The sequence below is a fragment of the Lontra canadensis genome, unplaced genomic scaffold, assembly GCF_010015895.1.
Source record: "Lontra canadensis isolate GAN:19392208 unplaced genomic scaffold, GSC_riverotter_1.0 scaffold3, whole genome shotgun sequence".
NCBI classification, from domain to species: Eukaryota; Metazoa; Chordata; class Mammalia; order Carnivora; family Mustelidae; genus Lontra; species Lontra canadensis.
This window is the reverse complement of record NW_022630997.1, coordinates 31,924,346-31,952,318: the sequence shown is the minus strand read 5'-3', so window position 1 is coordinate 31,952,318 and position 27,973 is coordinate 31,924,346. Positions and strand designations below refer to the sequence as shown.

The 27,973-nt window shown below is 36.9% G+C and overlaps 1 protein-coding gene across 2 annotated transcripts in view; it reads right to left on the bottom strand.

The window, feature by feature from the left end:
* WAPL (WAPL cohesin release factor) overlaps nucleotides 1-27,973 on the bottom strand; it is an 85,244-nt gene that overhangs the window by 5,576 nt on the left and 51,695 nt on the right. For both annotated transcript variants that reach the window (XM_032838401.1, XM_032838396.1), the window contains exons 5-17: nucleotides 21,145-21,240; nucleotides 19,904-20,056; nucleotides 19,518-19,654; nucleotides 18,684-18,795; nucleotides 15,667-15,894; nucleotides 12,398-12,509; nucleotides 11,715-11,812; nucleotides 10,572-10,648; nucleotides 7,224-7,399; nucleotides 6,210-6,325; nucleotides 5,673-5,837; nucleotides 2,702-2,909; nucleotides 185-273 (exon numbers count right to left, since the gene is read on the bottom strand). In XM_032838401.1, coding sequence (XP_032694292.1) covers nucleotides 185-273; nucleotides 2,702-2,909; nucleotides 5,673-5,837; nucleotides 6,210-6,325; nucleotides 7,224-7,399; nucleotides 10,572-10,648; nucleotides 11,715-11,812; nucleotides 12,398-12,509; nucleotides 15,667-15,894; nucleotides 18,684-18,795; nucleotides 19,518-19,654; nucleotides 19,904-20,056; nucleotides 21,145-21,240 — 1,767 coding nt within the window. The remainder of the gene's footprint in view (nucleotides 1-184; nucleotides 274-2,701; nucleotides 2,910-5,672; nucleotides 5,838-6,209; nucleotides 6,326-7,223; nucleotides 7,400-10,571; nucleotides 10,649-11,714; nucleotides 11,813-12,397; nucleotides 12,510-15,666; nucleotides 15,895-18,683; nucleotides 18,796-19,517; nucleotides 19,655-19,903; nucleotides 20,057-21,144; nucleotides 21,241-27,973) is intronic.

The window sequence follows — 27,973 nt, the reverse complement described above, 5'->3', positions numbered from 1 at the left end:
GAATGTACCTTTAAAATCATGAAATTAAAAAGATAAACAATTATAAAAAAGTTTACCAAATATTTGAAAGTTTTAACATGAGGGGGGAAAATACAGTAATACATAAGTTAATTAGGTGATGGTACAAAGTTGTCACAAGGGAATCTTTTTAAGACACATAAAACAATACTGAACTATTACTTACTGGACTCTCCTGGCAGAGACACCCAAGAAGTAGTGCTGTGTATGAGGCCACAATGCAATCCTCCATGTGTTTGCCAGCATGCTGAAGGGCTGAAAATATTTAAACACAAAATTGTAACAGTGTATCACCAAAACCAAACAACAACAACAACAAAAAACAACCCTACCCAGAACACCAACAATTCTGTTAAGTTATCTTTTCTTCAGAACTCCTTAAACATTGATAGAGCTAAGAAAATGGGATATCCACACAAATTAACAAAAAATTATGCAAATGGAAGAGGGACCTTAATATAAGCACAAATACCATAAAACTCTTCGACGGAAATAAAGGACTAAATCTTTATGACCTCAGGTTAGGAAACCGCTTCTTAGGTAACACTCCAAAACCAAATGTGACAAACTCCGATAAATTGAACATCAAACTTAAAAATTTTGTGTTTCAAAAGACACCATCAAGAAAGTGAAAAGACAACGGAGATATGTACATGAGCAAAAAGCATGTGAAACCATGCTTGACACTATTTATTCAACAGGGAACTGCAAATCAAGTGACATATACCTTCATACCCACTAGGATGGCTAACATAAAAAATACAAATAACTATTTGTAAGGATTTGGAAAAACCAGAACGCTTACACATGGGCAGTAGGAATGTAAAATGAAGCCGTTATTTTGGAAAAGAGCATGGTAGTTCCTTAAAATATTAAACACTGAGTTAAATAATCCAGCACTTTCACCCAAGAGAAGTAAAAATATATGTTCATACAAAAACTTGTACATGAACGCTATGTCACAGCAGCATCATTCTTAAGAGCCACAGGTGGACACAACCGAACATGCATCAACTGATAACTAGATAAACAAAGTGTGGTACACACCTACAATGGAGTATTTGGCTATGAAAAGGAATTAAGTACTAATAACATGTTACAACATGACTGAACCTTGAAAACATTAGGCTAAGTGAAAGAAGCCACTCACAAAAGGCTACATATTATTCCATTTACATGAAATGTCCAGAAAAGACAAATCTAGAGACAGAATTAGTGGTTGCCACTGGCTGGGGAGGGGAGAACAGAGGGTAATGGCTGCTAAGTGGGTATAGGGATTCTTTTGGGGGTGATGAAAATGTTCTGAAATTACAGAGTGGTGATGGGTTGCACAACCTTGTAAATGTACTGAAAACTACTCAATTAGTCACTTTAAAAAGGTGAATTTTACCTTGTTACGTGCTGAACTATGGCCCCACTCCTTGCATATATTTAGCTCCTAACCCCCAGTACCCCAGCGTACAAACTACACTTGGATAGAGTGTTTAATTAAAGAGGTAGTTTAAATGAGGTCACTGGGGTGGAGGCCTACTCTGTTTGCCATCCTCATAACAGGAAATTAGAAAAAAGACATACAAAGAAGGAAGACTATCTAAAAAGATAGGCAAAAGACAGTCATCTACAATCCAAGCTTGGAGAGTCAAGCCTGAGACCAACCCTGACATGCGGATCCTTCAGAACTGTGAGGAAACCCACGTCTGTTGTTTAAGCCACTCAGTCTACAGTACTTCATTACAGTAGTCCTCACAAGCTAACACTTACCCCAACAGAGCCGTTATTAAAAAAGACTGCTAAGCAACCAAAAATATTATGCCAAAGGAAACAATGAACACTTAGAAGACGGAAAAGCAATTTCTTACAATATCAGAACTAATGCCATTAGTGGAAAAGTGGGCATAAGAGAACAAGACTAGGCTCAGAAAAAGACATTTGCTGGGACTTGCTTCCTAGCCTGGTTGAGGCTAAACATTATTCAATCTTATAACCTGGGTGACAAATGACTATCCTGCAGTACTTGCATAAACAGTAAATCCAATACCAGTTGTTGACAAGAGATAATAAATGTAACATCTCCATCAGTGTATTCCTTACTGTGCTTCCAAGCCACGACATACCATTTGAGAACTATTACCGTAGTTTATGATAATAGATCTCAATTTATAAAGTGAGGCTCATACAAGAATCAAAATTTCAAAACTGTAAAAACCTTTAGGAGTCCTATTGTTCAACCACTCTCTTTTCAGGTGATTAAAGAAAGGCCAGAGCAGGAAGAAAAGGCAGACCTTTCCTGCACTGCACCGGTGCCTTCCTTACTGCTAGGAAGCCAGCAAAGAACTGCTATGAGCACTGAAATACTAAAGCTTGTCTACACTGAACTAGAGAGGCCATAAAATAATAGCAAGATTATGACAACACATGAATTAAAAATGTTTCAAAAGGAGAAAACAGGGGCGCCTGGGTGGCTCAGTGGTTTAAAACCTCTGCCTTCGGCTCAGGTCATGATCCCAGGGTCCGGGAATCGAGCCCCACATCAGGCTCTCCGCTTGGCAGGGAGCCTGCTTCCCCCACACCCCCCGCCTGCCTCTCTGCCTACTTGTGATCTGTCAAATAAATAAAATCTTAAAAAAAAAAAAAAAAAAAGAAATCATTCTGAATTTGAATACACGATTTAAAATAAATGTACCTTTATTGAGGTCAAGTTCATCCTCCTCCTCCTCCTTCTTATGTTTCTCTTCCGTACCATCAGTCTTTTCAGTTGATACCCACTGTATTTCTCCACTTGTCTCTTGCCACTCTCCACTCTTATCATGCTGAGTGGTGGGAGCATCTTTGATCAATTCATCTGTTTTACTTTCTGCCAACTGGGCTGCTCGTTCTCGCTCAAGGAATAGCTGATAAAAATTATTTTTGAAGGTCATTAAAAGAACATCAAGCAACATGTATGCACCCAAATATAAAGTTATGTTTGCTTTTAAGATCACTAACCCTAAGAAGCATGCGTTCTGGTTAAAAGGGGTAAGTTAGGGGCGCCTGGGTGGCTCAGTGGTTTAAGTCTCTGCCTTAGGCTCAGGTTGTGGTCTCAGGGTCCTGGGATCGAGCCCCGCATATCGGGCTCTCTGCTCAGCGGGTAGCCTGCTTCCCTGTCTCTCTCTGCCTGCTTGTGCTCTCTCTTTGTCAAATAAATATCTTTGTGTTCCTAAATATTGGGCCATAACTTTCCCCTTTCCCGGGTGAGGGAATACTTTTCAAAGTATATCTGTAGAGTAATTTCCTGGCTTAAGAATTATGTCGGGGGGCATCTGGGTGACTCAGTGGGTTAATCTTCTGCCTTCAGCTCAGGTCTTGATCTCAGGGTCCTGGGATCGAGCCCCGCATCGGACTCTCTGCACAGCGGGGAGCCTGCTTCCTCCTCTCTCTTTGCCTGCCTCTCTGCCTACTTGTGATCTCTCTATTGAATTAAAAAAAAAAAAAATTGTGTCAGGGGGCGCCTGTGTGGTTTAGTCAGTTAAGTATCTGCCTTTGGCTCCGGTCATGATCCCAGAGTCCTGGGATGGACCCCAGCATTGGGCTCCCTATTCAGTGGGGAGCCTGCTTCTCCCTCTCCCTCTGCCCACCCCCTGACCTCGAGCTTTCTCTCAAATACATGAATAAAATCTTTTAAGAATTGTTTATCAATATGTATTTAAAACTTGATGTCTCAGATGTTATAAGAAACCGATAAATTATTAAACACTAAAAAAAGTAACTTAAAAAATAAAAATTGAGGGAATCCTAGGTGGTTCAGCCAATTGAGCACCTCCCTTTAGTTCAAGTCATGATCCCAGGGTCCTGGGATCGAGTCCACCATTGGACTCCTCCCTCAGAGGGTAACCTGCCTCTCCCTTTGCCTTCCTGTTCCCCTGCTTGTGTGTGCGGTCTCTGACAAATAAAATAAAAATCTTTAAAAATTTTTTAAAAATTGCTACTTCTGTGGGGTGCCTGGCTGGCTCAGTTGGAGGACATGTGGCTCACTATCTTAGAGTTAGAAGCTTAAGCCCTACATTGAGTGTAGAAATTAAATAAACTTTAAAAAAATGAAATAAAAGTAAAAATTGATGTCCCCAATCCACCTGATCCCAGCCACTAAACATAGTCGCTCTCCTCAGTTTACCCTTCTCCCAAAAAGCTGCAAGTGAGTGTTTGTTTCTTATGGTGGGCATTGCAGTTTTTAACTTTTTTTTGCCAATCTAATAGGTTCCTAAGTACCTTTGTTATATGTTCAGAATTGGTAATGAACTGTCTACTTCATTGTTTCTGAAACCTTTGCTACCCTGTTAATCCTTTTGGCCTTTTTGAAACTAGTAATACCTGAAAGAAGGTAATCCACAACAATTTGATCTTTTCTGATTCATAACTAGGACCCCATCATTCTCTTCTCAAATATTTTGATCTCAGGAGTTCTTTTACAGTATTAAAAATTACTGGGGACTCCAGACAAATTTTATGTGTGTTTGATCTGTTGATATTTACTGAATTTGAAATAAAAACTAAGAAAATGATAAAACAAAGACACTCCTTCCATTAGCCAGCAGAGCAGTAACACAATCACATAGTATGTAGATCCTGGAAAACACTGTATACTTATCAGAGAATGAAAGAAGGCAGTAGTATTATAGATCTGATTTTGACCTCATAGATTCTCCAAAGGGGCTTTGGAAATCCCTAAATTTTAAGAAATTTTAATAGCACTTTTATATAAAATTCAAATTTTATTTTTTTAGGGGTATTGAAGTTTATATACCACTGTTCTCTATACTCAGCAAATTTTTGAGATCTACTTGGCATTTGCTTTGCTGGTGGTAGATTTTAGTAACTTGGAGTTTTTCCCAAATCATACAAGTGTGTACAGAACACAGATCAGACCAGGAAGTAAACGCTTGAAGGACCTGAACTGGATAGGATTGGGGCTTGGTCTTCATTCCTAATTTGTTATTAAAAATCTTCTGAGGGGCACCTGGGTGGCTCAGTCGTTAAACGTCTGCCTTTGGCTCAGGTCATGATATCGGGGTGCTAAGATCGAGTCCCACATTAGGCTTCCTGCTGAGCAGGAAGCCTGCTTCTCCCTCTCCCACTCCCCTTCCTTATGTTACCTCTCTTGATGGCTGTTAATAAGTAAAATCTTAAAAATCTTAAAAATCTTAAAAAAAAAATATTTTGGGGTGCCTGGGTGGCTCAGTGGGTTAAAGCCTCTACCTTCAGCCCAGGTCATGATCCCAGGGTCCTGGGATCGAGCCCCACATCGGGATCTCTGCTCTGTGGGGAGCCTGCTTTCTCCTCTCTCTCTGCCTACTTGTGATCTCTGTCAAATAAATAAATAAAATCTTTAAAAAAAAATATTTTGATTCATTAACAAATACACCTTGTTTCTGCTTTTCACTAACAATGCCTAAGGAGTGATTATTGTTACAGTTGAACTGTCAGTGGAGTAAAGTAAGGAAGGGTATAAATTCTAACCCAGTGTGCCTCTCAGTGAACTGATAAGGGTGAGAGAGAGAGACAGACAGACACACACACACAGGGAGGAGGGAGGAAGAGGCAGGGAAAGGTGCAAGTGATGAAGAAGTTGGACAATCCACAAACTGAAGGTGTTAGCTTGTTTTGAAATTGTTACTTACCTGCACTAAAGCCTGAACAGCGTGAATTTGTCCAGCTATCCTTAAACTATCATCTCCTTCTCCACTACAGAAGGAAGAATCAAAAGAACATGATGTTTCCATGTTGACAAGACAGTGCCGATTCCGAGCACTGTATTCCACTAGATTTATCAGTAGACCTAAGCCCTACAAAAATTAAAATATGCATATTACCACAGGTGAGAATTAAAAGCACATCAACATAATACATGTAACTTCTGCTACCAGTAGAAACTTAATGTTCTACCATCCACTAAATGGTTAAAAACCAGTATATAAGATTAAGATAATGGTCTTCCCAATGATTTCACCGCTTCTTAAAAATCATTACTTTTAGTTCTTATACTTTTAATTTTTGCACAGAACCCTTCACAGCTCTCTTCTGTACATTAAGGTATGTTCACAAGGAATCCAGTGAAATCCACAATATATCAAATAGTTGGTTCTTAAACCCAAAACCAGTAAGTTTATCAACTCAATAGATCAAATACTGCTTTCTGAAAAGTCACTCCAACTCACCAGCACTCGAATATCAAATCTCTGCTCCTGAGGTAGGTACTTTGGAACCTGAAGCACACAGTTCATTGCTGTGCCAATCAAGCCATCCTGTTCTCCTGTTTTGGTGCTGCCCCACTCTGAAGTAAGAAATGTTAACAATGTGAAAATTGTTACTGATTCTTCTATGTGACACTAATAACCAATATTCATTAACATAGAACTTAAAGGTTAGAAACATGTAGCTACTTCTTTTTAAGACCTTTTTTTTTTTAAAAAAAGATTTTATTTATTTGACAGAGAGAGATCATAAATAGGCATAAAGGCAGGCAGAGAGCGGGGGAAGCAGGCTCCCCGCCCAGCAGGAAGTCTGATGTGGGGCTCAATCCCAGGACCGAGATCATGACCGAGCCAAAGGCAGAGGCTTAACCCACTGAGCCACCCAGATGCCCCAGAACTTTTTATTTATTTGAGAGAGAGAGAGAGAGAGAGAATACAAGTGGGCAGAGCAGCAGGCAGAGGAGGCAGAGAAGCAGGCTCCCCATGGAGCAAGGAGCCCGATGCGGCGCTGGAGCCCGATGCGGCGCTCGATTCCAGGACCCAGGGATTATGACCTGAGCAGGAGGCAGCTGCCCAACCAACTGGGCTCCCGGGTGCCTCCGTATAGCTACCAGGCTGGTCCTGAAAAATTTTTTTTTTTTTTTTTAAGATTTTATTTATATTTTTGACAGAAAGAGATCACAAGTAGGTAGAAGAGAGAGGAAGCAGGCTCCCTGCTGAGCAGAGAACCCGATGCGGGACTCGATCCCAGGACTCTGGGATCATGACCTGAGCGGAAGGCAAAGGCTTTAACCCACTGAGCCACCCAGGTGCCCCTGGTCCTGAAAATATTAACCCTCAAAGTAGTTACATCTATACATGAGTAAGTGAATTATACGATGGCAATTAATCACTACATTAAGAAACAAGGGGAATAACTTTTTACATGTAACATACAAGCTTTCAGTGAGAATACATGTAGAAAATTAAATTACTTACCATTATCATTAGTTAAATTGAGCAACACCCCGATGATGGCCCTCATGCAGTCTTCTACTGCTTTGCCCACATGGTTGGTTACATTCTGGTGAGGCAGAGGCTTACTGTCAGGTAAGCATATACTGTTCTCAGCACGGTTATACTGCTGAATCAATCCTTCACAATGCTGTAATGCTCTTAAGAGAAAACAAAATATAGACTATTATGTTAAACAAAATTAGTTATACTAAGAATTTCTATTTACTTGGACCTTAACATTTTAAATCTCTCATAAATGCTGCAAAGTTAATTTCTCTTTCTACTCCAGAAGCTATAATGTATTAACTATTTAGTCATATACCAAATGTGTCTAATAACACACTAAGTGCTAAATTTTGAGAAAACTTGATAATTTTAATTTTTCTAAGGAAAGTTAAAATTATAAACTCAATGCAGAAGTTTACATCTATACTATTTAAAGTTGTTCCCATTTTACCAATCTCCCCAACAAAAGAGACCTACCACCATCCCTCCCCACACAAGATAAAACCTATAAGAACTAACACTTGACATTTCTGAATTTCATTCAGATGTTTTTCATTTAAGATGCAAGCTCTTAGCAGTACAGAGTATTATTCATGTTAATAATGCATAATAAATAACCATAAATAGATGGTATTAAATACTTCATCAACATTAGAGCTAATCATGTTTTTTAACATGAGGTCATTTAACTGACATGTCTCCTGGCAGCCACATAGGGTATCAGCTACATCCCAAGGATTCTCAAGCTGCTATCCAAAATAACAAGGAAATGTAATCCTTAAGTGACTCTAGTATTTCTGAAGCCTCTCTTTAAATCACCAGATCCATTAATTTAAAAAAGTCTATTAGACACGAAGCTGACTCAGTCAGTTGATTTCTTATGTACTATATACACCATACAAATTCCTTAAAGAAAACTGCACTATATCTAATGCCTCTCTAGCCTCTCCTTAAAATGTACCATATGGTTAGGAAGGTGTTTCTCATGTCTAATACAAAATAACTTGGTGTTTAGATGTTTGAAGATATTAGCCAGAACTACCATGCTGTTATTGTTAACTGCCTTTAGTAGTAATGAACTAAGTCACAGTCTGAGATGGTACATGAGGGGAGAATAACAGGGGTGTACCATTTTAATCTTTCAATATGCTCTCTCTGCATTTATCAGGGTCCTACTGAAAAGTTCAAATAGCAAAAGGAGTGATATTTCACAAACATCCAATTCTGACCTCCACTGCCACTTCTAAAACATCTGACAGAAAATTCCTATTTATGATGAAAGAGATGAAAACTGTCATATTAAATACCTCCTTTTGTTTCTTTTTTTAAGATTTTATTTATTTGACAGAGAGACAAGCAGGGAGAGCAGGTGGCAGAGAGAGAGGGAGAAGCAGGCTCCTACTGAACAGAGAGCCCGATGTGGGGCTTGATCCCAGGACCCTGAGATCGTGACATGAGACGAAGGCAGATGCTCATCCGACTGAGCCACCCAGGTACCCCTACTTCCTTCTGGAAGACACCTGTCAGGGGTCATAAAGTATATGAGAGACATTTTAAAAGAAATAAATTGATTTAACTTGCAAATTCTTGGTAAGGGAGGATAAAACTCTGGTATCAAACAACTAGAATACATGACTTAAGGGCACTAACTGTGACAGAAAATTTACAAATACAAGGCAAAAAAGGAGAGGGGAAACATACAGATCTATTGGAAACTAAAGACTACTAGAAATCTGAGACTATTGGAAACCTGAATACTGACTGGGCATATAATATTAAGCAATCAATAATTTATAAGGTATGAAAATAGTATTGTGGTCACATCTTTTAAAGAGTCCTCTTTTGGGGCACCTGGGTGGCTCAGTGGGTTAAGCCTCTGCCTTTGGTGCAGGTCATGATCTCAGGGACCTGGGATCGAGCCCTGCACTGGGCTCTCTGCTCAGCAGGGAGCTTGCTTCCCCACCCCCCCCGCCCCCTCTGCCTGCCTCTCTGCCTACTTGTTATCTCTGACAAATAAATAAATAAAATATTTAAAATAAAATAAAGAGTCCTCTTTTTAAGAGATTATATATACTCAAGTACTTAATAAATTATATAAAATCTGTAATTTGCTTCAAAGTAATATAGAAAGGTTATGAACAGGGTTACAGATGGAAACAGACCGGCCCTAGGTGGTGATTATTCAAACTGAATGGCATGTACATCAGGATTTATCATACTGTTTTGTCTATGTTTGAAACGTACCAAAATAAGAGATTAAAAAAACAGATGGAAGTTGTAGCCTGCTACAGTGGCCTTCTGATATTATTCCAAGGACTTTGGATACACATTCAAAGACAATAAGAAATCAGAGATTTGGCATTTGGGATTATTTTTAAAAAGTTAAGCCGCTGTGGTATTGTGTTGGACAGGCTGGAAGCCAGAGAACTAGGGCAGAAATATCAAGAACTAGGATGGAGATACCAGTAAGAACCTGTTGTACTAAGTTCGAGCCAAGATTGGAGACAGAACTGGAAATTTTACATGAACTAAGGTGATAGCATTAGCCTGATATCATGCAAATTGGGCAGAGAGAGTGAAATAGGGGGACCTGCATGGAGATCTGGAAAAATAGGTATGAAGGACAGAAGAGGGTTAGTTTAGAAAAGGTCATTTACAATAAAAATAAGGACTAACACTTAGTTTTTACTAGGCTAAGAACTGTTTAGGCCTTTAAAATACCTTAACAGGTACCTTACACAATATATGAGACATTTAAACATCATTTAAAATATTTTAAAATACGTAAAATTACACATACACATAATATTTAACAAACATATCTTTTAAAATTTCGTATATAGTTTAACACATATTAGCATATATATGATCTCTTTATTGTGACAACAACCTCAGGTAGGTAAATGTAATTATTACCCCCTTCTGAAGAACTTGTAGCAAGTGAATGACTTGCCCTAGGTGACAGGGCTGGAGTCATGAAGGTGGGATCCACATTTACTCATTCTGGCTCCAGAATGTATACTCCTAACTTTTATACTATACTGTACTACTTCTAGTTCCCAGAACTTGACAGAAGTATTTTATGAAGGAAGGCGAAGCAATCATATTTCCTTTATGGTCAACTCAAACGCTTTAATATCATGATATGTATTTTTTAAAAAATTATTCATTTTAGAAAATCTCAAACAGACATCCTGCTGAGTGTGGAGCCCAACAATGGGCCTTGATCTCATGACCCTGACCAGAAACTAAGAGTTAGATACTTAATCAACTGTACCGCCCAGACACCCCAATAAACAGCATGATTATTTAAGTAAAACTTACTTAGCCGAAGAAACAATGAGTTGTGAATCTTTATATGCTATCAAGTAGCTTTGATTCTCTGGATTATGCACTGTTACCTAAAAGGGAAAAATTTGAAATAATTGTGGTAATCCATAATTTTAATTCATTCACATACAATATATATTCTCTGTACTATTAAAGACAAAGATATGAAAGAATCAGCCCTTGTCATCTAAGAGAATAACCAACATATCCCAGATTTAAAATACAAGAGCTATTCCTTTATTACAAAATTAAAAAACACCGTTATAATTGCTTGCTCATAAGTAACACATTCTGCACTACACATTCACTATCATGAATTACCAATCACTCTGAGTATCAGAAAAGAGCAGTTTCTAACTTAGAAACTAATAAAGTCCTAAGTGGAATTCATTTAGAACAAAAAAATGGTATCTGTTTAATCTAAGGCACTTGAAGCACTCTAAAAGCTAGAAAGAACAATTTTCAATTTTGTCTTTTCAGGAACTTTTAATTCATACTAGATTATTTTCCCAAAGATGTTTCAAAAAGTACGTCACTAATCCAGTCTGGTCAATACACAATCTATTCATTCTGAAACACACCGGCAGCATAACTTGTAACCTACACTGAACTACGTTAAATCATTCATAAAAGTCAAATTAACAAATATACTTACTGCACACACAGTTCAAGAGTATCATTCCTCAAAGCCAAATATTATCATAAGCTGTGATTATAAACCATGTGACCCAAATAGCTAACTCAAGGAAATCCTTACTAATTAAAAAAACAAAACAAATAGCTAAATCAAGGAAATCCTTACTAATTAAAAAACAAAACCTGACAGCTCTTAACTATCATTTCCCACAAACAAATTAATATATTTAAGAATTCCACATTAAGGAAAGAATAATAACCTTTTGAAATAAAAACAAACTTGACATACAAGGTTTCCCAAAGAGTGATGATACACATAAACTGAACTGATTATTTAACTTGTTCATTAACACTGGCTGCTTAATTGGTATAACAATTTCAATTTGAATTAACAAAAGTAAAACTTTGGGGATATTTAATAAAATATGATAGTAAAATATGATAGTCTCCCACACACAATCATAATTAAACAACTTTCCCAACATAGATGTCCATACTTACACTTTCTAAAACTCGTAAACATCTTTCTGCTCCCCATAATGAGGCTACCAGTTTCTCTTCATCTTCGTCTCTACTTAAATGATCCACACATTCTTTCACTAGGAGAAACGAAATGGATATAAAATTAGCAGGCCTCATCACCTCAATATCTATCCCCTTAGCTAACACTAAAAGCCATCTGTTCACACATGAGTATGCTGGAACCTCCCTGAACATTATTTATTCTAAGTTTTATAAAACTCTCAGATGTTGAAATACATGAGCCTTTTATTATAATTATTTCCATAATTCTCCAATATCAAAGTGCTAATGGCCTTTCCTTTCAAGTTCCAAGATTTGCAAGATGCTCCTAAAAGAAGATCTTTTTAAATTGATGCAGTAGTTTTTTGAAGTACGTACACAGAATATTTTCTTCAGGTTAAAATTAACACATAAAAATATTATATGTGTGGGGCGCCTGGGTGGCTCAGTGGGTTAAGCCGCTGCCTTCGGCTCAGGTCATGATCTCAGGTTCCTGGGATCGAGTTCCGCATCAGGCTCTCTGCTCGGCAGGGAGCCTGCTTCCCTCTCTCTCTCTCTGCCTGCCTCTCTGTCTAGTTGTGATCTCTCTCTCTCTCTCTCTCTGTCAAATAAATAAATAAATAAATCTTTAAAAAAAAATATTATATGTGTTTATGTCATACCTTTATCTACAATATGATCCAGACCACCCAAAAGCCGGAGTTCTTCTTTAAACCAATCTCCTGCTCGTTTAGAAGTAAGGGACAGCAAGGTCTCCATAGCTAAATGCCCAGTCTAAAAATAAGAGGCATCATTAATAAATACTGACTCTTAACAATAATCCTGAGGCAACACTTCTAAGAGACTGTTTTTTGGAAAAGTTCACTGCATGCTACAAGCCCAGAGTATTCTTTATAATACAGTAGGTGCTTTTATAAGTAAAACTGAACTAATGTCTATCAAAATAGTCTTTAAGTTAAATACTTTTAGCCACCAGCTTGTTATCACAGAGAAAATCCTTATTAAACGTAGTCTACCATTTGTCAATTCAATGAAATAAATGGTGGTACTGTTATTTCTTTGGTATGGAGGCAAGATAGGACTGCTAAATCAAAGTGCATATATATGAACTATAAATCACTATACTAGATTAACTCACCACAAAGGCTGTAACACTTAATTACAGGAGCAAAGTGTGTATATACCAGTGGCCCTGAATCCTTAAAAGCACTAGTTATCACTTTACATTTTTGCCAAAGGGTTAAAAAAAAGATATCTTAGTGCTTTGGTTTGAATTTTTCAAACTACAGGAAACTTGTACATTTTTTCCCACATATTTACAAGCTAACTGTATTCCTCTAAAAGTGAGTCCCCCGTCCATTATTCTTTACTTTCCTTGCAAAGTTCCTTGTTTTTCTTCTTATTATTCCATATATTTCCTTACCTATTCTGAATAAAAATCCTGTTACTTTCAGGGTTTCAGATTCACCAGTCTTAAACTTTATATGCAGGGTTGGCAACTTGGATACACATCATGTGGCTATCATGACAAAATTATATATAAATAATGATTGAGGGGACCACCACTAGAAGCAGCACAGAGCAGTAAAGGTCAAAGTTACAACTGGACTAGAGTTCTTCTTTCTCTTGATTTGCCTTTAATCATTATTTTTCTCTCTTACTGTGTTTCCTTTTAAAAGCATGGGACACCCACCAACAAAGAACAGTCTGGTTCCTGCTGCAATAAGGAATATCAGCATAACAAAATTAGAAGGCTGATAAGACCTGGTTTTCTTTCCAAAGCTTCTTTCCTTTCAAAGATACAAGTTTACATTAAGTCCTCCTGGCCTATCTAGAACTGAAGATAGATACTAAGAAGTGAAAAAAAGGAGAGCTTACCAGCAAAAATCTTAGTATTATAGATTTAGAAGAGATCTAGACTATGTTAGTCTATTCCTTACCAAAAAAAAAAAATAAATAAATAAAAAATAAAAGGTGACAAAGAACTAGAAATCATCACTACAGAAAGATTCCATTTTGCCCAATTCTTACTCTAAATCCCTGAAAAAGTAATTTAATAAGATCAATTCAGGTATATTAGCTCAAGACTCACTGTAGTAATAAAACTGAAGCCTAAGGAGGCTTTCTTTGTTAAATAAGAAAGGGGACAGTAATTTGAAATTAATATAGCAAAAAATCGTTAAGTTTGTATGCTAAAAAGGGATTTTAATTTGTCTTCTGTCAGCATAAAAAGGGCTGTCTGATGTTTTAGGCTATATTCATAAAGCCTACTCATAAGCTAGCAATTAAAAATAGCCTACAATTCAAACATTTTATATGAAAACTGGAATAGCTCTCAAAGAGTTAAAGCACAAATCATTAATCAGAATACTAATGAGCAATTGTTAACTCTCAGTCACATCAATTATATATGAAAACACTATAATATTTTAAATTATCTTCCCATGGCACATCAGGAATAACAATGTATTTCAAGGAAGAAGTAATTAATAAAAATCCAAAACTGATGTGTAGAGGGACAATCACTGTACAAAACAATGTCTACTGTAAGATTTAAAACAAAATATTCAAGACTAGCTGAAGTTGGGAGGAAAAGAGGCATCCTAAAATTAGCAACTGTGTTCTGGTTTTAATCATGTAAGTAAATGACTTAACATGATATAAGAAAGTTACTATACTGTTATTTACCATCCTAATAAATTTATCAAACCACAGAGAAAATTCAATGGACAAGTATATATATTTAACAGCAAATGCCTGGAAAGAATCTATAAATGCTGAACAACATAGGAAGCCCCTGCAAAAAAGGTACACTTATTCTATGATGCAGCAAATAAAAATTATCTCAAATTTATTCTTTTGTATCGTTAAAAAATCTGTATATGCTGTAAAAATGTTAAAAGAAAATAAATTACAAAATATACATTTACAAATATATTTTAATTACAAATATATTTTAATTATAAATATATTTTAAATATAGTATACAAATAGTCTGGTGAGGTACAATCTGACCATCTATCCACCATCTGAGCCTAGCAGCTATTTTTCCAACTTTAATGTACTGAATACATTCAATTCTGTCTTGCCTTTTAATGTTAACCTGCTTTCCCCTCAAGCCCCACTTTACACAAATATCCTATTCTACCTTAATTAAACAGAGCAATACCCCTAAGTCATAGTTGGCGAGCACAAAGCATTCTGTAATTTTTGAGGTAAATGCTGCAGTTTTCAGTTTAGTAGGCAGTAGAAAAAACAATGTTTATACAGTTTTGATACTGGGAATATCTGAAAGTCAGGTTATATATAAACAAATAATTTTATTTTTTCAAAATGACAAGACCAATTGTCTTCTTTGGTCTAGTAACCTGTGGGGATATTACTGATTCTATAAGTAAAAAAAGCCAGAGGAAAGGAAAACTGGAATCAACCCGAAACAACACAGTCATCTTAAACTTCAGGAGTTGTGCTGAACCTAAGAGTTACTACTGGCCATGACTCCAGTATTACGATAGCCATTGCTCCAGGGAAGGCAGGTGCCTAGGACACTTCCTTCTGAGCCTTGGGCCCTTGAAGAGTTAATCAGACACCTTGAGATACTCTGGAGTAAGTGAATACTCACTTAAATGGCCCTCACAAATCCTCTGAATCTTTATTCCTGACTCCTACACACACACACACACACACACACCCCAAGAAAAAAGGATAGGCAAAATGCAGTAGAAAATTTGGCAAAAAATCTAAATATAGGAGGACTAATCTAGGAATTTCAGACACGGAACAGAATTATCCTCAGAGCTGAACCTTAGAAGAACTTGCCCAACTGTTGACCAAGAGGTTAAATGATTTCTCCAAAGTCACACACCTGCTGTGATTAATGTAAAACTTTCTGAAAGTAATTTTCATTTTAAAGTAGAAAGAAGAAACCCACCGTTATATTTTCTAGATCAAGATGCTTGTTGTGTACAGTTTCACAGAGCCTTCGAATTTTTTCTTTGATTTTGTTCATGTCCTTTTCATTCAATAGCTTAGCTGAAGAAGCATCTTGTTCCAGTTCTAGAAGTCGAATCATGAGATCTAGGCTAGCTCTATCAAGATCCATGTTCAAACGATCTCTACTCAGTATGTACATGAGGGCAGCTGTACAAAGGGACAGATTCTTCAAAAGACAAAAATAAAAGTTAATGTGAGCAATTGGTGACAATTTCAGTTAGTATGACTGTTCTGACATTTGTTCATATGCTGGAAGCCTTGAACATGTTTCATTCAGTGAAAATCGCCCCCCTTTGAATACTCTAGGAAAATATCCATTAAATAAAGCTCTGTTACTTAAAATTTTCCTTTCTAGACATGTTCCCCATAACAATGCCGCAAACTAGAAGAATGTGAGTGGAATTACATATTTCTTTAGCCATTCTGTAATAAGAGCTTAAAGAACATTTTTCCTAGCTATGCATACACGCGCACACACGAAACTGTATTTACTATATTTCACTTTATTCTTTATAATTGATAAAGTTGAATTTCAATTCTAAATCAGTAATATGTATCTTAAAATCAGCATCAGACAGAGCTATTTTTTTTTCAATAAAATAAACAGCTGAGTTTGTGTCAGAAATACAAAGCTGGGATGCTCAAATAAACATATTTAGATTCATTTCTTTAAAATAAATCCATCAGGTCTGATTGAACCAATTTTTTTAAAAACCATTAATATAATGTGCTCTTAAAATCATTTAGATAGGGGGCACCTGAATGGCTCAGTTGGTTAAGTGTCTGCCTTCAGCTTAGGTCATGATCTCAGGGTCCTGGGATGGAGCCCCACACTGGGCTCCCTGCTCAGTGGGAAGTCTGCTTCTTCCTCTACCCTTCCTCATCCCTGTTCGTGATCTCTCTCTCAAATAAATAAAATCTTAAGAAAAAAAAAAAAATCATTTGGGTAAGATAGTTAGCATACTCTGCTTATAGTACGAAAATCCAAGGTACTGAGGTGATAGATTTTAGGTGAGCATTACATAACAAAATGGTCTATGTTGGGATAATCCAACATTTGGAATATCTTGTACTCAACACTTATTTCAATGCACAGAAATATAAATATCTAAAGTTTTTTTTTTTTTAAAGATTTGAGAGAGAGAGAGAGTGAGCGAGAACAAGCAGGAGGTGGAAAGGGAGAAAGAATCTCAAGCTGACTCCACGCTGAGTGCAGAGCAAACACCAAGAGTTGGATGCTTAAGTGAGTGCACCACCCAGGTGCCCCTAAAGATTTAAACTCTGAATCCCCCAACATGGAAAAATTTCGTCTAGGTGACTAGTTAAATGCTTACAAAGCAAATTATTTTTGGAAATCACGATGTCATAGTATAGGCCTTAGGAGATCCACTGCCCCCAAGAGCACACACTAATAATGCCTTGGCCCTTTCCTAACTGTAATAAAGGAAATTAATTCTTAAGTCTCTTCTCTTCCCCCTCATTGTTCTGTAGCTGATACAACTTGGCAATGGAATTATCCTCACTCAGGGTTAAGTACACTGCTTTCAGTTTCAGAAGATTCAATATTAGGGATGCCTGGGTGGCTAATTTGGGTAAGCATCTGCTTTTGGCTCGGGTCATGATCCCAGAGTCTTGGGATCAAGCCCCACATCGGGCTTCCTGCTGGGTGGGGAGTCTGCTTCTCCCACTGCCCCTCACCCTACTCGTACTCTTCCTCTCTCTCAAATAAGTTTAAAAAAAAAAAAAAAAGAATTAAAAGAAGAAGATTCAGTATTAGACTGTCACCTAATCTGCATTTGGAACATAATTTCCTTAAACAAAAATATAATAAAGTTGTCTGAAAATACCACTATTGATAATGGTTAGTACTCATTCTTTTTAAGATTTATTTGACAGAGAGAGACATAGCAAGAGAGGGAACACAAGCAGAGGGAGTAGGATTGGGAGAAGCACACTTCCTACTGAGCAGGGAGCCCAATGCAGGGCTCAATCCCAGGAACCTGGGACCATGACTTGAGCCAAAGGCAGACACTTAATGACTAAGTCACCTAGGTGCCCCAGTAATGATTTTTTTCCCCAACATCAAAAATGTTAAACCTGACTTTTATTACAGATACTTGATTTTTAAGAGATTAGGTCAAAGTCATAATGAAAATGAGAATTTTGTTTCTTTTCATAATGGGCTAGAACTAGATTCAACATCCAAACAAAAAGTTTTTTAAAATCTTAATTTCAAGCTATTTTTTCATGCTATTAATATCAAAGAGTAAAAAGGGATTTTTTGTTTTTTTTTTTTAAAGTAGATCCATGCCCAGCATGGAGCTCAATGTGCGGCTTGAACTCACAACCCTGAAATCAAGACCTGAACTGAAATCCAGAGTCATTTATACTTAACCAACTGAGCACCCAGATGCCCCTAAAAGATTTTTTTCAGCACTTTATAATTTGAGGAACTCAATGTTCACAGAATTAAATATCCCGTATAGTATGGTATGTTAGGTGTGGTAACTGATGTTTTAATGGTATAAACTGACAGTAATATTAAGACAAAGAAGTGTCATGAGAAAATAACCTTGAATAATGTATCAAAAGCAAAAACTTCTGGCATTAACCTCTATATATTTAGCAAATAAAACAACCCATAATTAGGAAATATTCACATATGAATATCAATAGCCAAATACACAAATTTTTTAAAAAGAAGTCCACTTCTCTTGAAACCATGAACTAGCATATTTAAAAATGGGGGAGGATAAAGAAATGCAAGCAGACTCCCTGCTGAATGCAAGCCCCTGCTGAATGCAAGCCCCATGCAGGGCTCCATCCCACGACCCTAAGATAATGATCCAAGCTGAAATCAAGAGTCAGGCACTTAACCTACTGAGCCACCCAGGCACCCCCAAATACACTATACATTTTAAATAATGCTTCCTAATCCCAGAAACTTAAGAATACCTGATGGTGCTGGGAATCATCCAAGGTTTTAAAGACCATTGCTACCATTCCATGTGCTCTCAGGTGCATTCGAAAACTGGGCATGGCACATTTAGTAGCCAAGCTAATAACACTAGGAGAAAATAGACTAGATTAGGGGGGGACTGAAAATAGTGCATTAGTTTTTTATTTATGCAATATCAAAACAAGCAAATGGGGAAGGGTGCAGGAGTGTCAACCCACTGCCCATATGAAACACAATATAAAACACATGCACAAACTGAATTATTAAAAATCTGCTGATGCACAGTGATTAGTATAAATATAAATAACACATAATCATCTTTGATGTAGTCTTTATACCACTACTGCTATTAAAAGCAGAAAGTCTCAGCTACCTTTCATAATGCTTCTGATACATGAAAACTACAGATAACATTTGACTGGATATATTCCAACTGACTGGATAATTCAATCAAATTAAGAGAATTCAATCCACTATAGTATGCAAAAGATGATCCAAATCAAAACATGCTTAAATCAAACATATTTATCACTTGTCTGAAATTTGGGGCTAAAAAAGAACTTAAAAGATTTGTTAGTATAACACTTCTTTTCATCTGTAAAGTGAAATCTATACTATGCTAACGAGCTACAATCATCCAACTTTCCTTTGTCCATGTAGAATCAAGTACCTTAAAAGAAATCAACCACATTGTAACTTATTTCCACCGGCTATAAACTATAGTTATGATAACAAAACCATGGTAACAAAATGTTTGGCTCTATCTGGCCAGAAAATTTCAGTGAGATAGAGGATGCATACATTTATCAAATATAAAAATAAGATCTCACCTAAGGCAACGTGTGTTTAGAGGCTGAGTGCTCTTTAAGCCACTTAACAGGTATTCAATATCATCAGTGAACTCTTGATTTTCACCAAATTCCACCACATCATTGAAGTGCTTCACATGCTGAACAACAGTATACAACTGCCAAGAAAAAATAAGTCCACTTCTTTTGTAACCATGAACTAGTATATTTAAATCTACGGGCTTGCAGTACTTCATTTAGAAGTGTATAAAACAGTTCATTATATGGCAACTAAAAGAAAAGTTTTAAAAACATTAGATAGTACTAGGAAAGATGAGTTCGTGGATATCTGTTCAAGACATTAAAAGGCTAAATATTACATACAAAAATCTATCCACGTGCAGTAAAAACTGTATATGGCTGCTTACTTCTTTGTCTTCTTTTCTGCATTTCAGTGCAGTAACTATATCTTGGTAGGGCTGAGTAGGTATTGTCACAGTTTTTATCACTTTGGGTGGTGGTGCAGGAGCCTTAAAAACTCCATCATCTTTTTGATTTGGTTCCTTTGAAGACAGCCTCACCTATTAATAAAGGTTATTAAATTATTGTTCTAAATAAATATATAAAAATAGTAACAGCTCATTTACCTAACAAATTTGGCTTTAAAAAAAAAAAAAAGGCAGGGAGAAGCCTCTGAAATGTTATAAGGGCTACTTTAAAATTCTATGCACTACTAGGTAAGACTCACAAAAGAACCACTCAGGAATTCCTTCTGGTCTTTTTAAACCTCACATTTCATACATAATTTGTTTTTTGTCTCCAAGACCACGAGAAGGAATAAAGAACCACAATTACACACATAAATAGCATTGATAAAAAGTTAGGAACAGGACAAGAAAACCACAACAGATAGACAAGACAACTTTTAAAGCAGAGAATCTATAATTTGGAGTATAAATAAATAGCCATAATAAAAGCTTGATATATAATTAGTAATATACACAATAATGATCTTATACTAGTAAATGGAGTTTAATATATTCAACTTTAAGAACACAGGGAACTATAATTATAATATCTTAGATCTCTATCCCTAATTTTTTTGTTGTTATAAAGAATTCATTACTTGACAGCTCCAGATGACTGAGGTGTTACCATTAACTTCAAGTATTAATCCATGGTCCTCCCAGTTACTCTGAAGAAAATAATTTGATAAGAATCTTTTTCAAATGTGTTTTGAATTGAAAGTTATTACTGAAATGCAGGAAAAAGTTCTCTGAAATTAATTACTCAAAGTAATTTCAAACTAACCATTTTGCTACTCTAAGATCTATGTAGGATATAATTTATAAGATAGCTCTTAATAGCTAATATAAACTTCAAATATGGAATAATTTACCCATAAAACACTAAATATAGTAATTCCGTAAGATATGGGTCAGGAGTAAAATGATACAGTATTTTCTAAGGCTTTTATCTATAAGCTAGTAGCACCAGAATTCCAATTATCCTGTCTACAATCCTCACTTTTCCAAAGAACTAAACTGAAGCTGCTTAATTTTAGTGAGGAAGACCCAAAATAAACTGTTATGGTCAAAGATTTTAAAACTGTGAATAAAGACAGCAACAGCCTAACCAAAAACGAAGTTAAAAAGTACAGTTCACTTACTGTGGCACTCTGAGGTTTTACTACTGGTGGCCCAGGTAGCTCTTCTGAGTCTGGATGGTTCCAATGTCTGGCATTATATACAGCTTTTGTAGGAGACTAAAGAAATAAGAAAAAGATCAACTGTTTCCTTATTTTGCAACCTTAAAAGAGTGTCACATTTAATAAAAATCACAAAGAATAACTTAAAAACATAAACATGTATCCTAGAGAGAGCAGGATAGACAATACCTGGCTTGTACTCCCACTGTGCTCCCATGCCTATGGACGTCACGGTGGTATTCAGCCACAAAATCAACAATTAGTGCTGTGGGCAACTATTACCAATCTGTACTAACTTACTAATCACTATAGTTAATTCAACATATATTTTATTCCTAATACTACTGATTCATGCTGCATATTCTTCCAACCATGAAAATAAGGCAGCTTATGGAAAGTATAAAGGTCCATAAATATTTTTAAGTGAAACTTTTGGGGCCAGAGGATTACCATTACTAAGAAGTTTTCAAAGTTTTAAAAAAGTAGTTACGGAATACAGACCATATATTACGTAACACAGGGGAATCTAAAGCAGTACTATTTAATTACATATATTATTTCTGGAGCAAAATGTATTCTTATTCACATGAAGTGGGATAAAGATGTAAACTGCTCCACCTCAGTTCAGGTCAGTGTGCTGACAAAACATTTAATATAAATTTAATGAAAATAATTTTAAGTTTTGGGCGCCTGGGTGGCTCAGTCAGTCAAGCATAACTAAGTAATTTAACTCAAGACAGTTAAGATCAAGACCTCAGCTCAGGTCTTGATCCCAGAGTCCTGGGATGGAGTCCCATATTAGGCTCCCTGCTCTCCCTCAGCTTCTCCCTCTCCTCCCCACTCATTCTAATAAATAAATAAATATATATTTTAAGAAATAATAAAAAGGTGTATGGAGAGATAACTTAAAAACTATTTTAACACTCTGATATTAAAATTGAGAATAAAGACCCATAAGCCCCTATAATCAAATCCAAGAATTAAATCTCTATAAAAAGCACAAACACCTCACTTTCAAAAGGAGACTGAGGGGCGCCTGGGTGGTTCAGTGGGTTGAGCCTCTGCCTTTGGCTCGGGTCGTGATCCCAGGGTCCTGGGATCAAGCCCCGCGTCAGGCTCTCTGCTTGGCAGGGAGCCTGCTTCCTCCTACCTCCCTCTCTCTCTCTCTGCCTGCCTCTCTGCCCACTTGTGATCTCTCTGTGTCAAACAAATAAATAAATGAAAATAAATAAATAAATAAAATCTTCAAAAGGAGACTGAGACTGAGAACATTTTTTCCATCCTTTACAAAAGTCATGTTAAATTTTGTCCTTTAAGCTTCATATAAATGATTTGATCTCCTTAGAGATTTTCTGTTTATAAGAGTATAATAAATGACACTTTCAGTACTATATGCAAAAAGTAAGAGTACAAGTGGGGAAACATACTTCAAGACAAGCCAAAAGTCTACATCCATAAAGTAACCATCTTCCCTTACTAGCCACAGTGAACTCACCTAACTGGAATTAAACATCAAAGTTATCTTTTTTCAAATACTACCTTTAAAATAACCATGTGACAGTCTAAGCTCCACAAGAACTGGTTTATTAAAAGATAAAGCTTAGGGGCACCTGGGTGGCTCAGTGGGTTAAGCCTCTGCCTTCGGCCAGGGTTATGATCTCAGGGTCCTGGGATCGGGCCCCGTGTCGGGCTCTCTGCTCAGCAGGAAGCCTACTTCCCCCCCCCTCTCTGTCTGCCTCTCTGCCTACTTGTGATCTCTCTCTCTGTCAAATAAATAAATAAAATATTAAAAAAAAAAAAAAAAGATAAAGCTTAGGGGCGCCTGGGTGGCTCAATGGGTTAAAGCCTCTGCTTTCGGCTCAGGTCATGATCCCAGGATCCTGGGATCGAGCCCTGCATCGGGTTCTCTGCTCAGCGGGGAGCCTGCTTCCTCCTCTCTGCCTACTTGTGATCTCTGTCTAATAAATAAATAAAATCTTTAAAAAATAAAAATTAAAAGATAAAGCTTAAATGGATTTGTATATTAAATATGTTAGAAAAATCTTAACACTAAAAGAAATCCTACTGTGAAAGTAAAAGCATAAAGTCTCTCACTTGTATTATGTATATAAACCCATTATTCTTATATACCAGGTTTGCATAAAGTGAGGAGACACCGGTAATCTAAAGCAATTTATACACCAGGCAAGGACTTGATCAAGCCTCTTAAAGCACAGCCACACAGACTAGACTCAGCATAAATTTTAAAACCTAGCTCCCTATTCCTTACTGTTTTTCTCTCGAACATCAGCTATATAATCCCTATGACTGCTAGCTGTTAGATACCTCACTTAAGCAACTTTTAATAGTCAAAGCACACTCATGAGCCCAGGAAGATCAAGGACATTTGAAAAGAACAGGTGCCTCAAAGCTCAAGTGCTTTACTTCTTTTTAAAAAGCACTGATATGGGTTGCCTCGGTGGCTCAATGGGTTAAGCCTCTACCTTCAGCTCAGGTCATGATCTCAGGATCCTGGGATCGAGCCCCTCCGGCTCTCTACTCAGCAGGGAGCCTGCTTCCCCTTCTCCCTCTGCCTGCCTTTCTGCCAACTGTGCTCTCTGTCAAATAAATAAATAAAATCTTTAAAAAGAATAAAAAATAAACAAAAATAAAAAGCACTGATACAGCGCCCCTGGGTGCCTCAGTTGGTTAAGCATCTGCCTTCAGCTCAGGTTATGACCTCAGGGTCCTGGGAATGAGTCCTAAGGCTCCCTACTCATCGGGGAGTCTGCTTCTGCCTTTCCCTCTCCCACACTTCCCCATTTGTTTTCTCTCTCAAATAAATAAAAACCTTAAAAAAAATAAAATTAAATTAAAATTAAAAAGCATTGATGGGAGGGGGACACACACAAACACACACATACAAAATTGATGTCCCATAATAATCTTAGATAATAAGTAGTTTATCTGATTCCACAGGTAACAGAATGCCAGAGCAAATCAAGAGTCTAAATTAAATAGACCGCCTTCCAGTTAACTGTGAATGGCAATATACCTAACAAAGCAGATTTAGAAACCAGATGGTCTGTATTAAAATCCAGATAAACCCTGAGTTCTATACTTGTTACTCAACATTTTACTCATCTACAAAATGCGGTTAATAATAGTACTGCAAAGGATTGTTGTGAGAATTAAATGAATATATGTAAAACGCTTAGAAGAGTGCCTGAAAGAGTATGTGCTCTACAAGTATTAACTATTATGGGTAATACTACCACTAATAGTTACAAAATGATGTGTAATTCTCAGTCTAGCACCTTCACAAGAAAACTAGAGTATGTGGTCTACTGCAATAAACAAATGAAATAACTGACATAAAAACAAGCTGTTAGCAAGTATTATTATTGTAAAAATCAGACGGGAATACATTGTTCTCACTCATTTCAAAAGTCTTTGCCCAAAAAATATTATCACTGAGGAGTATAGATGGAAAAAATCCTCAAGAAAATACTAGAAAACTGAATTCAATAACACAATGAAAGGATTATACATCATAACCAAGCTGGATTTATCACTGGGATGCAAGGATAATTTAACATGAAAATCAACCCATGTGATACATCACATTAACAGAGCGGACAAAATTCTGTCCATCATGACAACTGGATTTAAAAAAAGCATTTGAAAAAAATTTAACACCCTTTCATAATAAAAATAACAAACTAGGAATACGAGGAAATTACCTAAACGTAATAAAGGTCATATATTAAGCCAGACCTAATATACTCAACAGTGAAAAACTGAAAGCTTTTTCTTTAAGATCAGTAATAAGGCAATGATGGCCACTCTCACCACTTTTATTTAACATGGTACTAGACATATCAACAAAAGCAACTAGGCAAGAAATAAAAGGTATTCAAATTGGAAAAGAAGTAAAATTCTATCAGTTCACAGATGATATGATCATGTATATAGAAAACTAGATTCCACCAAAAAACCCCATTAGAATATAGTTACTAAAGTTGTAGGATACAAAAATCAATTGCATTTCTATACAACTAACAAAGAATCCAAAAAGGAAATGAAGAAAATCCCATTTACAATAGCATCAAAAGCAAAACAAGAAAGAAACCTTAACAATAAACTTAACTGTTAAGGAAGCAAAAGATTGTACATTGACAGGTACAAAAGACAGTTGAAAAAAATTAAAAGGTGAAAAAAAAATGGGAAGATATCTTGTGTTCATGGATTATAAGACTTAATATTGTTAAAATGGCCATACTTCCCAACGGATCTATAGAATCAATGCAATTCCTATCAAAATCCCAATGGTATTCTTTACAGAAAGAAAAAAAACATGAACCTAAAATTCATATGGAATCACAAAAGACACTGGGGAAAAAAAGAAAAAAGATGCTGAACTGCCAAAACAATCTTCACAAAAAACAAACTAGAGGCCTACACTTCTTGGTTTCAAAACACCTTATAAAGCAACAGTAATCAAAACAGTAGGGCAGGGGCGCCTGGGTGGCTCAGTGGGTTAAGCCTCTGCCTTCAGCTCTGGTCATGATCTCAGGGTCCTGGGATTGAGCCCCGCATCGAGCTCTCTGCTTGGCAGGGAGCCTGCCTCCCCCCTCTCATTGCCTGCCTCTCTGTCTACTTGTGATCTCTCTCTCCTTGTCAAATAAATAAATAAAATCTTAAGAAAAAAAACAGGGGCGCCTGGGTGGCTCAGTGGGTTAAGGCCTCTGCCTTCAGCTCAGGTCATGATCTCAGGGTCCTGGGATCGAGCCCTGCTTTGGGCTATCCGCTCAGTGGGGAGCCTGCTTCCCCACCCCCTCTGCCTGCCTCTCTGTTTACTTGTGATCTCTGTCAAATAAATAAATAAAATCTTTAAAAAAACAAAAACAAAAAACAACAACAAACAGCGTACTCGCATAAACAGTTCTCGAGACCAATAGAACAAAACAGAGAGCCCTGAAACAAATCCAACATATATATGGTCGAATGATCTTCACCAAGGGAGCTAAAACTACACAATGGGGATCATCTCTTCCAACTGTGGTGCCGGGAAAACCAGGTTTCACATGCAGACGAATACAACTGGACAATTATCTTATACCATCAACAAAAATCAACTCAAAATGGATTAAGGATTTAAACATAAAAGACCTGAAACTGTGAAACACCTTGAAAAAAACATGGGAGAAAAGTTACATTAACAGTAGTCTTAACAATGACTTCTTGCATATGACACTAAAAGCAGAGGCAAATGCACACATAGACATCAAGCTAAAAAGTCTGCACAGCAGAGGAAACAACAGGCAACCTACAAATGAGAGAAACATTTGCAAATGATATATTTAATAAGGGGTCACTATCCACCGTATAAAAGGAACACCTACAATTCAATAGCAAAACAAAAACAAAAAAAATGATTAAGATATAGACAAAGGACTTGAAAAGAAATTTTTCCAAAAAAGACACACAAAGGTGGTGCCTGGTTAGCTCAGTGGGTTAAAGCCTCTGTCTTTGGCTCGGGTCATGATCCCAGAGTTCTGGGATGGAGCCCTGCATCGGGCTCTCTGCTCAGCAGGGAGCCTGCTTCTACCTCTCTCTCTCTCTCTCTGCCTACTTGTGATGTCTGCCTGTCAAATAAATAAAATCTTAAAAAAAAAAAAAAAAAAAAAAAAAAAGACATACAAAGAACCACAGGTATATGAAAAGATGCCTGACATCAGTAATCATAAGTGACATGTGAATCAAGGGGACCCTGGGTGGATTAGTAGGCACCCTGTTCAGCAGGGAGTCTGCTTCTCCCTCTCCCTTTGACTCTCCCCTCAGCTTGTGCTCTCTCTCTCAAATGAATTAAAAAAAAAAAAAAAAAAGTGGGGTGGGATGGAGTGCCTGGGTGGCTCAGTAGGTTAAGCATCTGCCTTGGGCTCAGGTCATGTTCCCAGGTTCCTGGGACAGAGCCCCACATCGGGCTTTCTGCTCAATGGGGAGCTTGCTTCTCCCTGTGCCTGCTGCTCCCCCTACTTGTGCTCTGTCAAATACATAAAATCTAAAAAAAAAAAAGTGAAATGCAAGTCAAAATCATAATAAAATATCACCTCACACCCATTAGAATAGTCACTATCAAAAAGAACAGAAAATTAAGTGTTGGGAAAGATATAGAAAAATTGGAAATCCTGTTACACTGCTGGCAGGAATTTAAATGGTGCAGCCATTACGGAAAACAGCAGAGAGACTCCTCAAAAAAGAATACTCCTATGAGCCAGCAATTCTACTTCTGGGTATTCATAAAAAATCAATCAATCAATCAATCAGGATCCTGAAGAAATATCTGCATTTTTATGGTCACTGTAGCATTATTCACAACTGCCGAGAGGTGGAAATAATCTACTATTCAAACCACAAATGGACAGGCTGGCTCTGTTGGTAACGCATGTGACTCTAAATTTGAGTCCCACATTAGGTGCAGAGATTACTGTAAAAAAAACAAACAAAACAAAAAACCAGGGCACCTGACAGTGGGGTAAACATCTGACTTCAGCTCATGTCATGAATTCGGGGTCCTGGGATCAAGGCCCACATCCGGCTCCCTGCACAAGGAGTCTGCTTCTTCCTCTGCCTACTCCCACCAGCTTGTGCTCATACGTTTGCTCCCTCTTTCTCAAATAAATACATAAAATCTTTTTTAAAAATCATAAAAAAAGATAAATGGATAAAGAAAATGTAATATATCCATGCAATAGACTATTCTGCCGTAAAATAGAAGGAAATCCTATCACGTGCTATGACATGAATA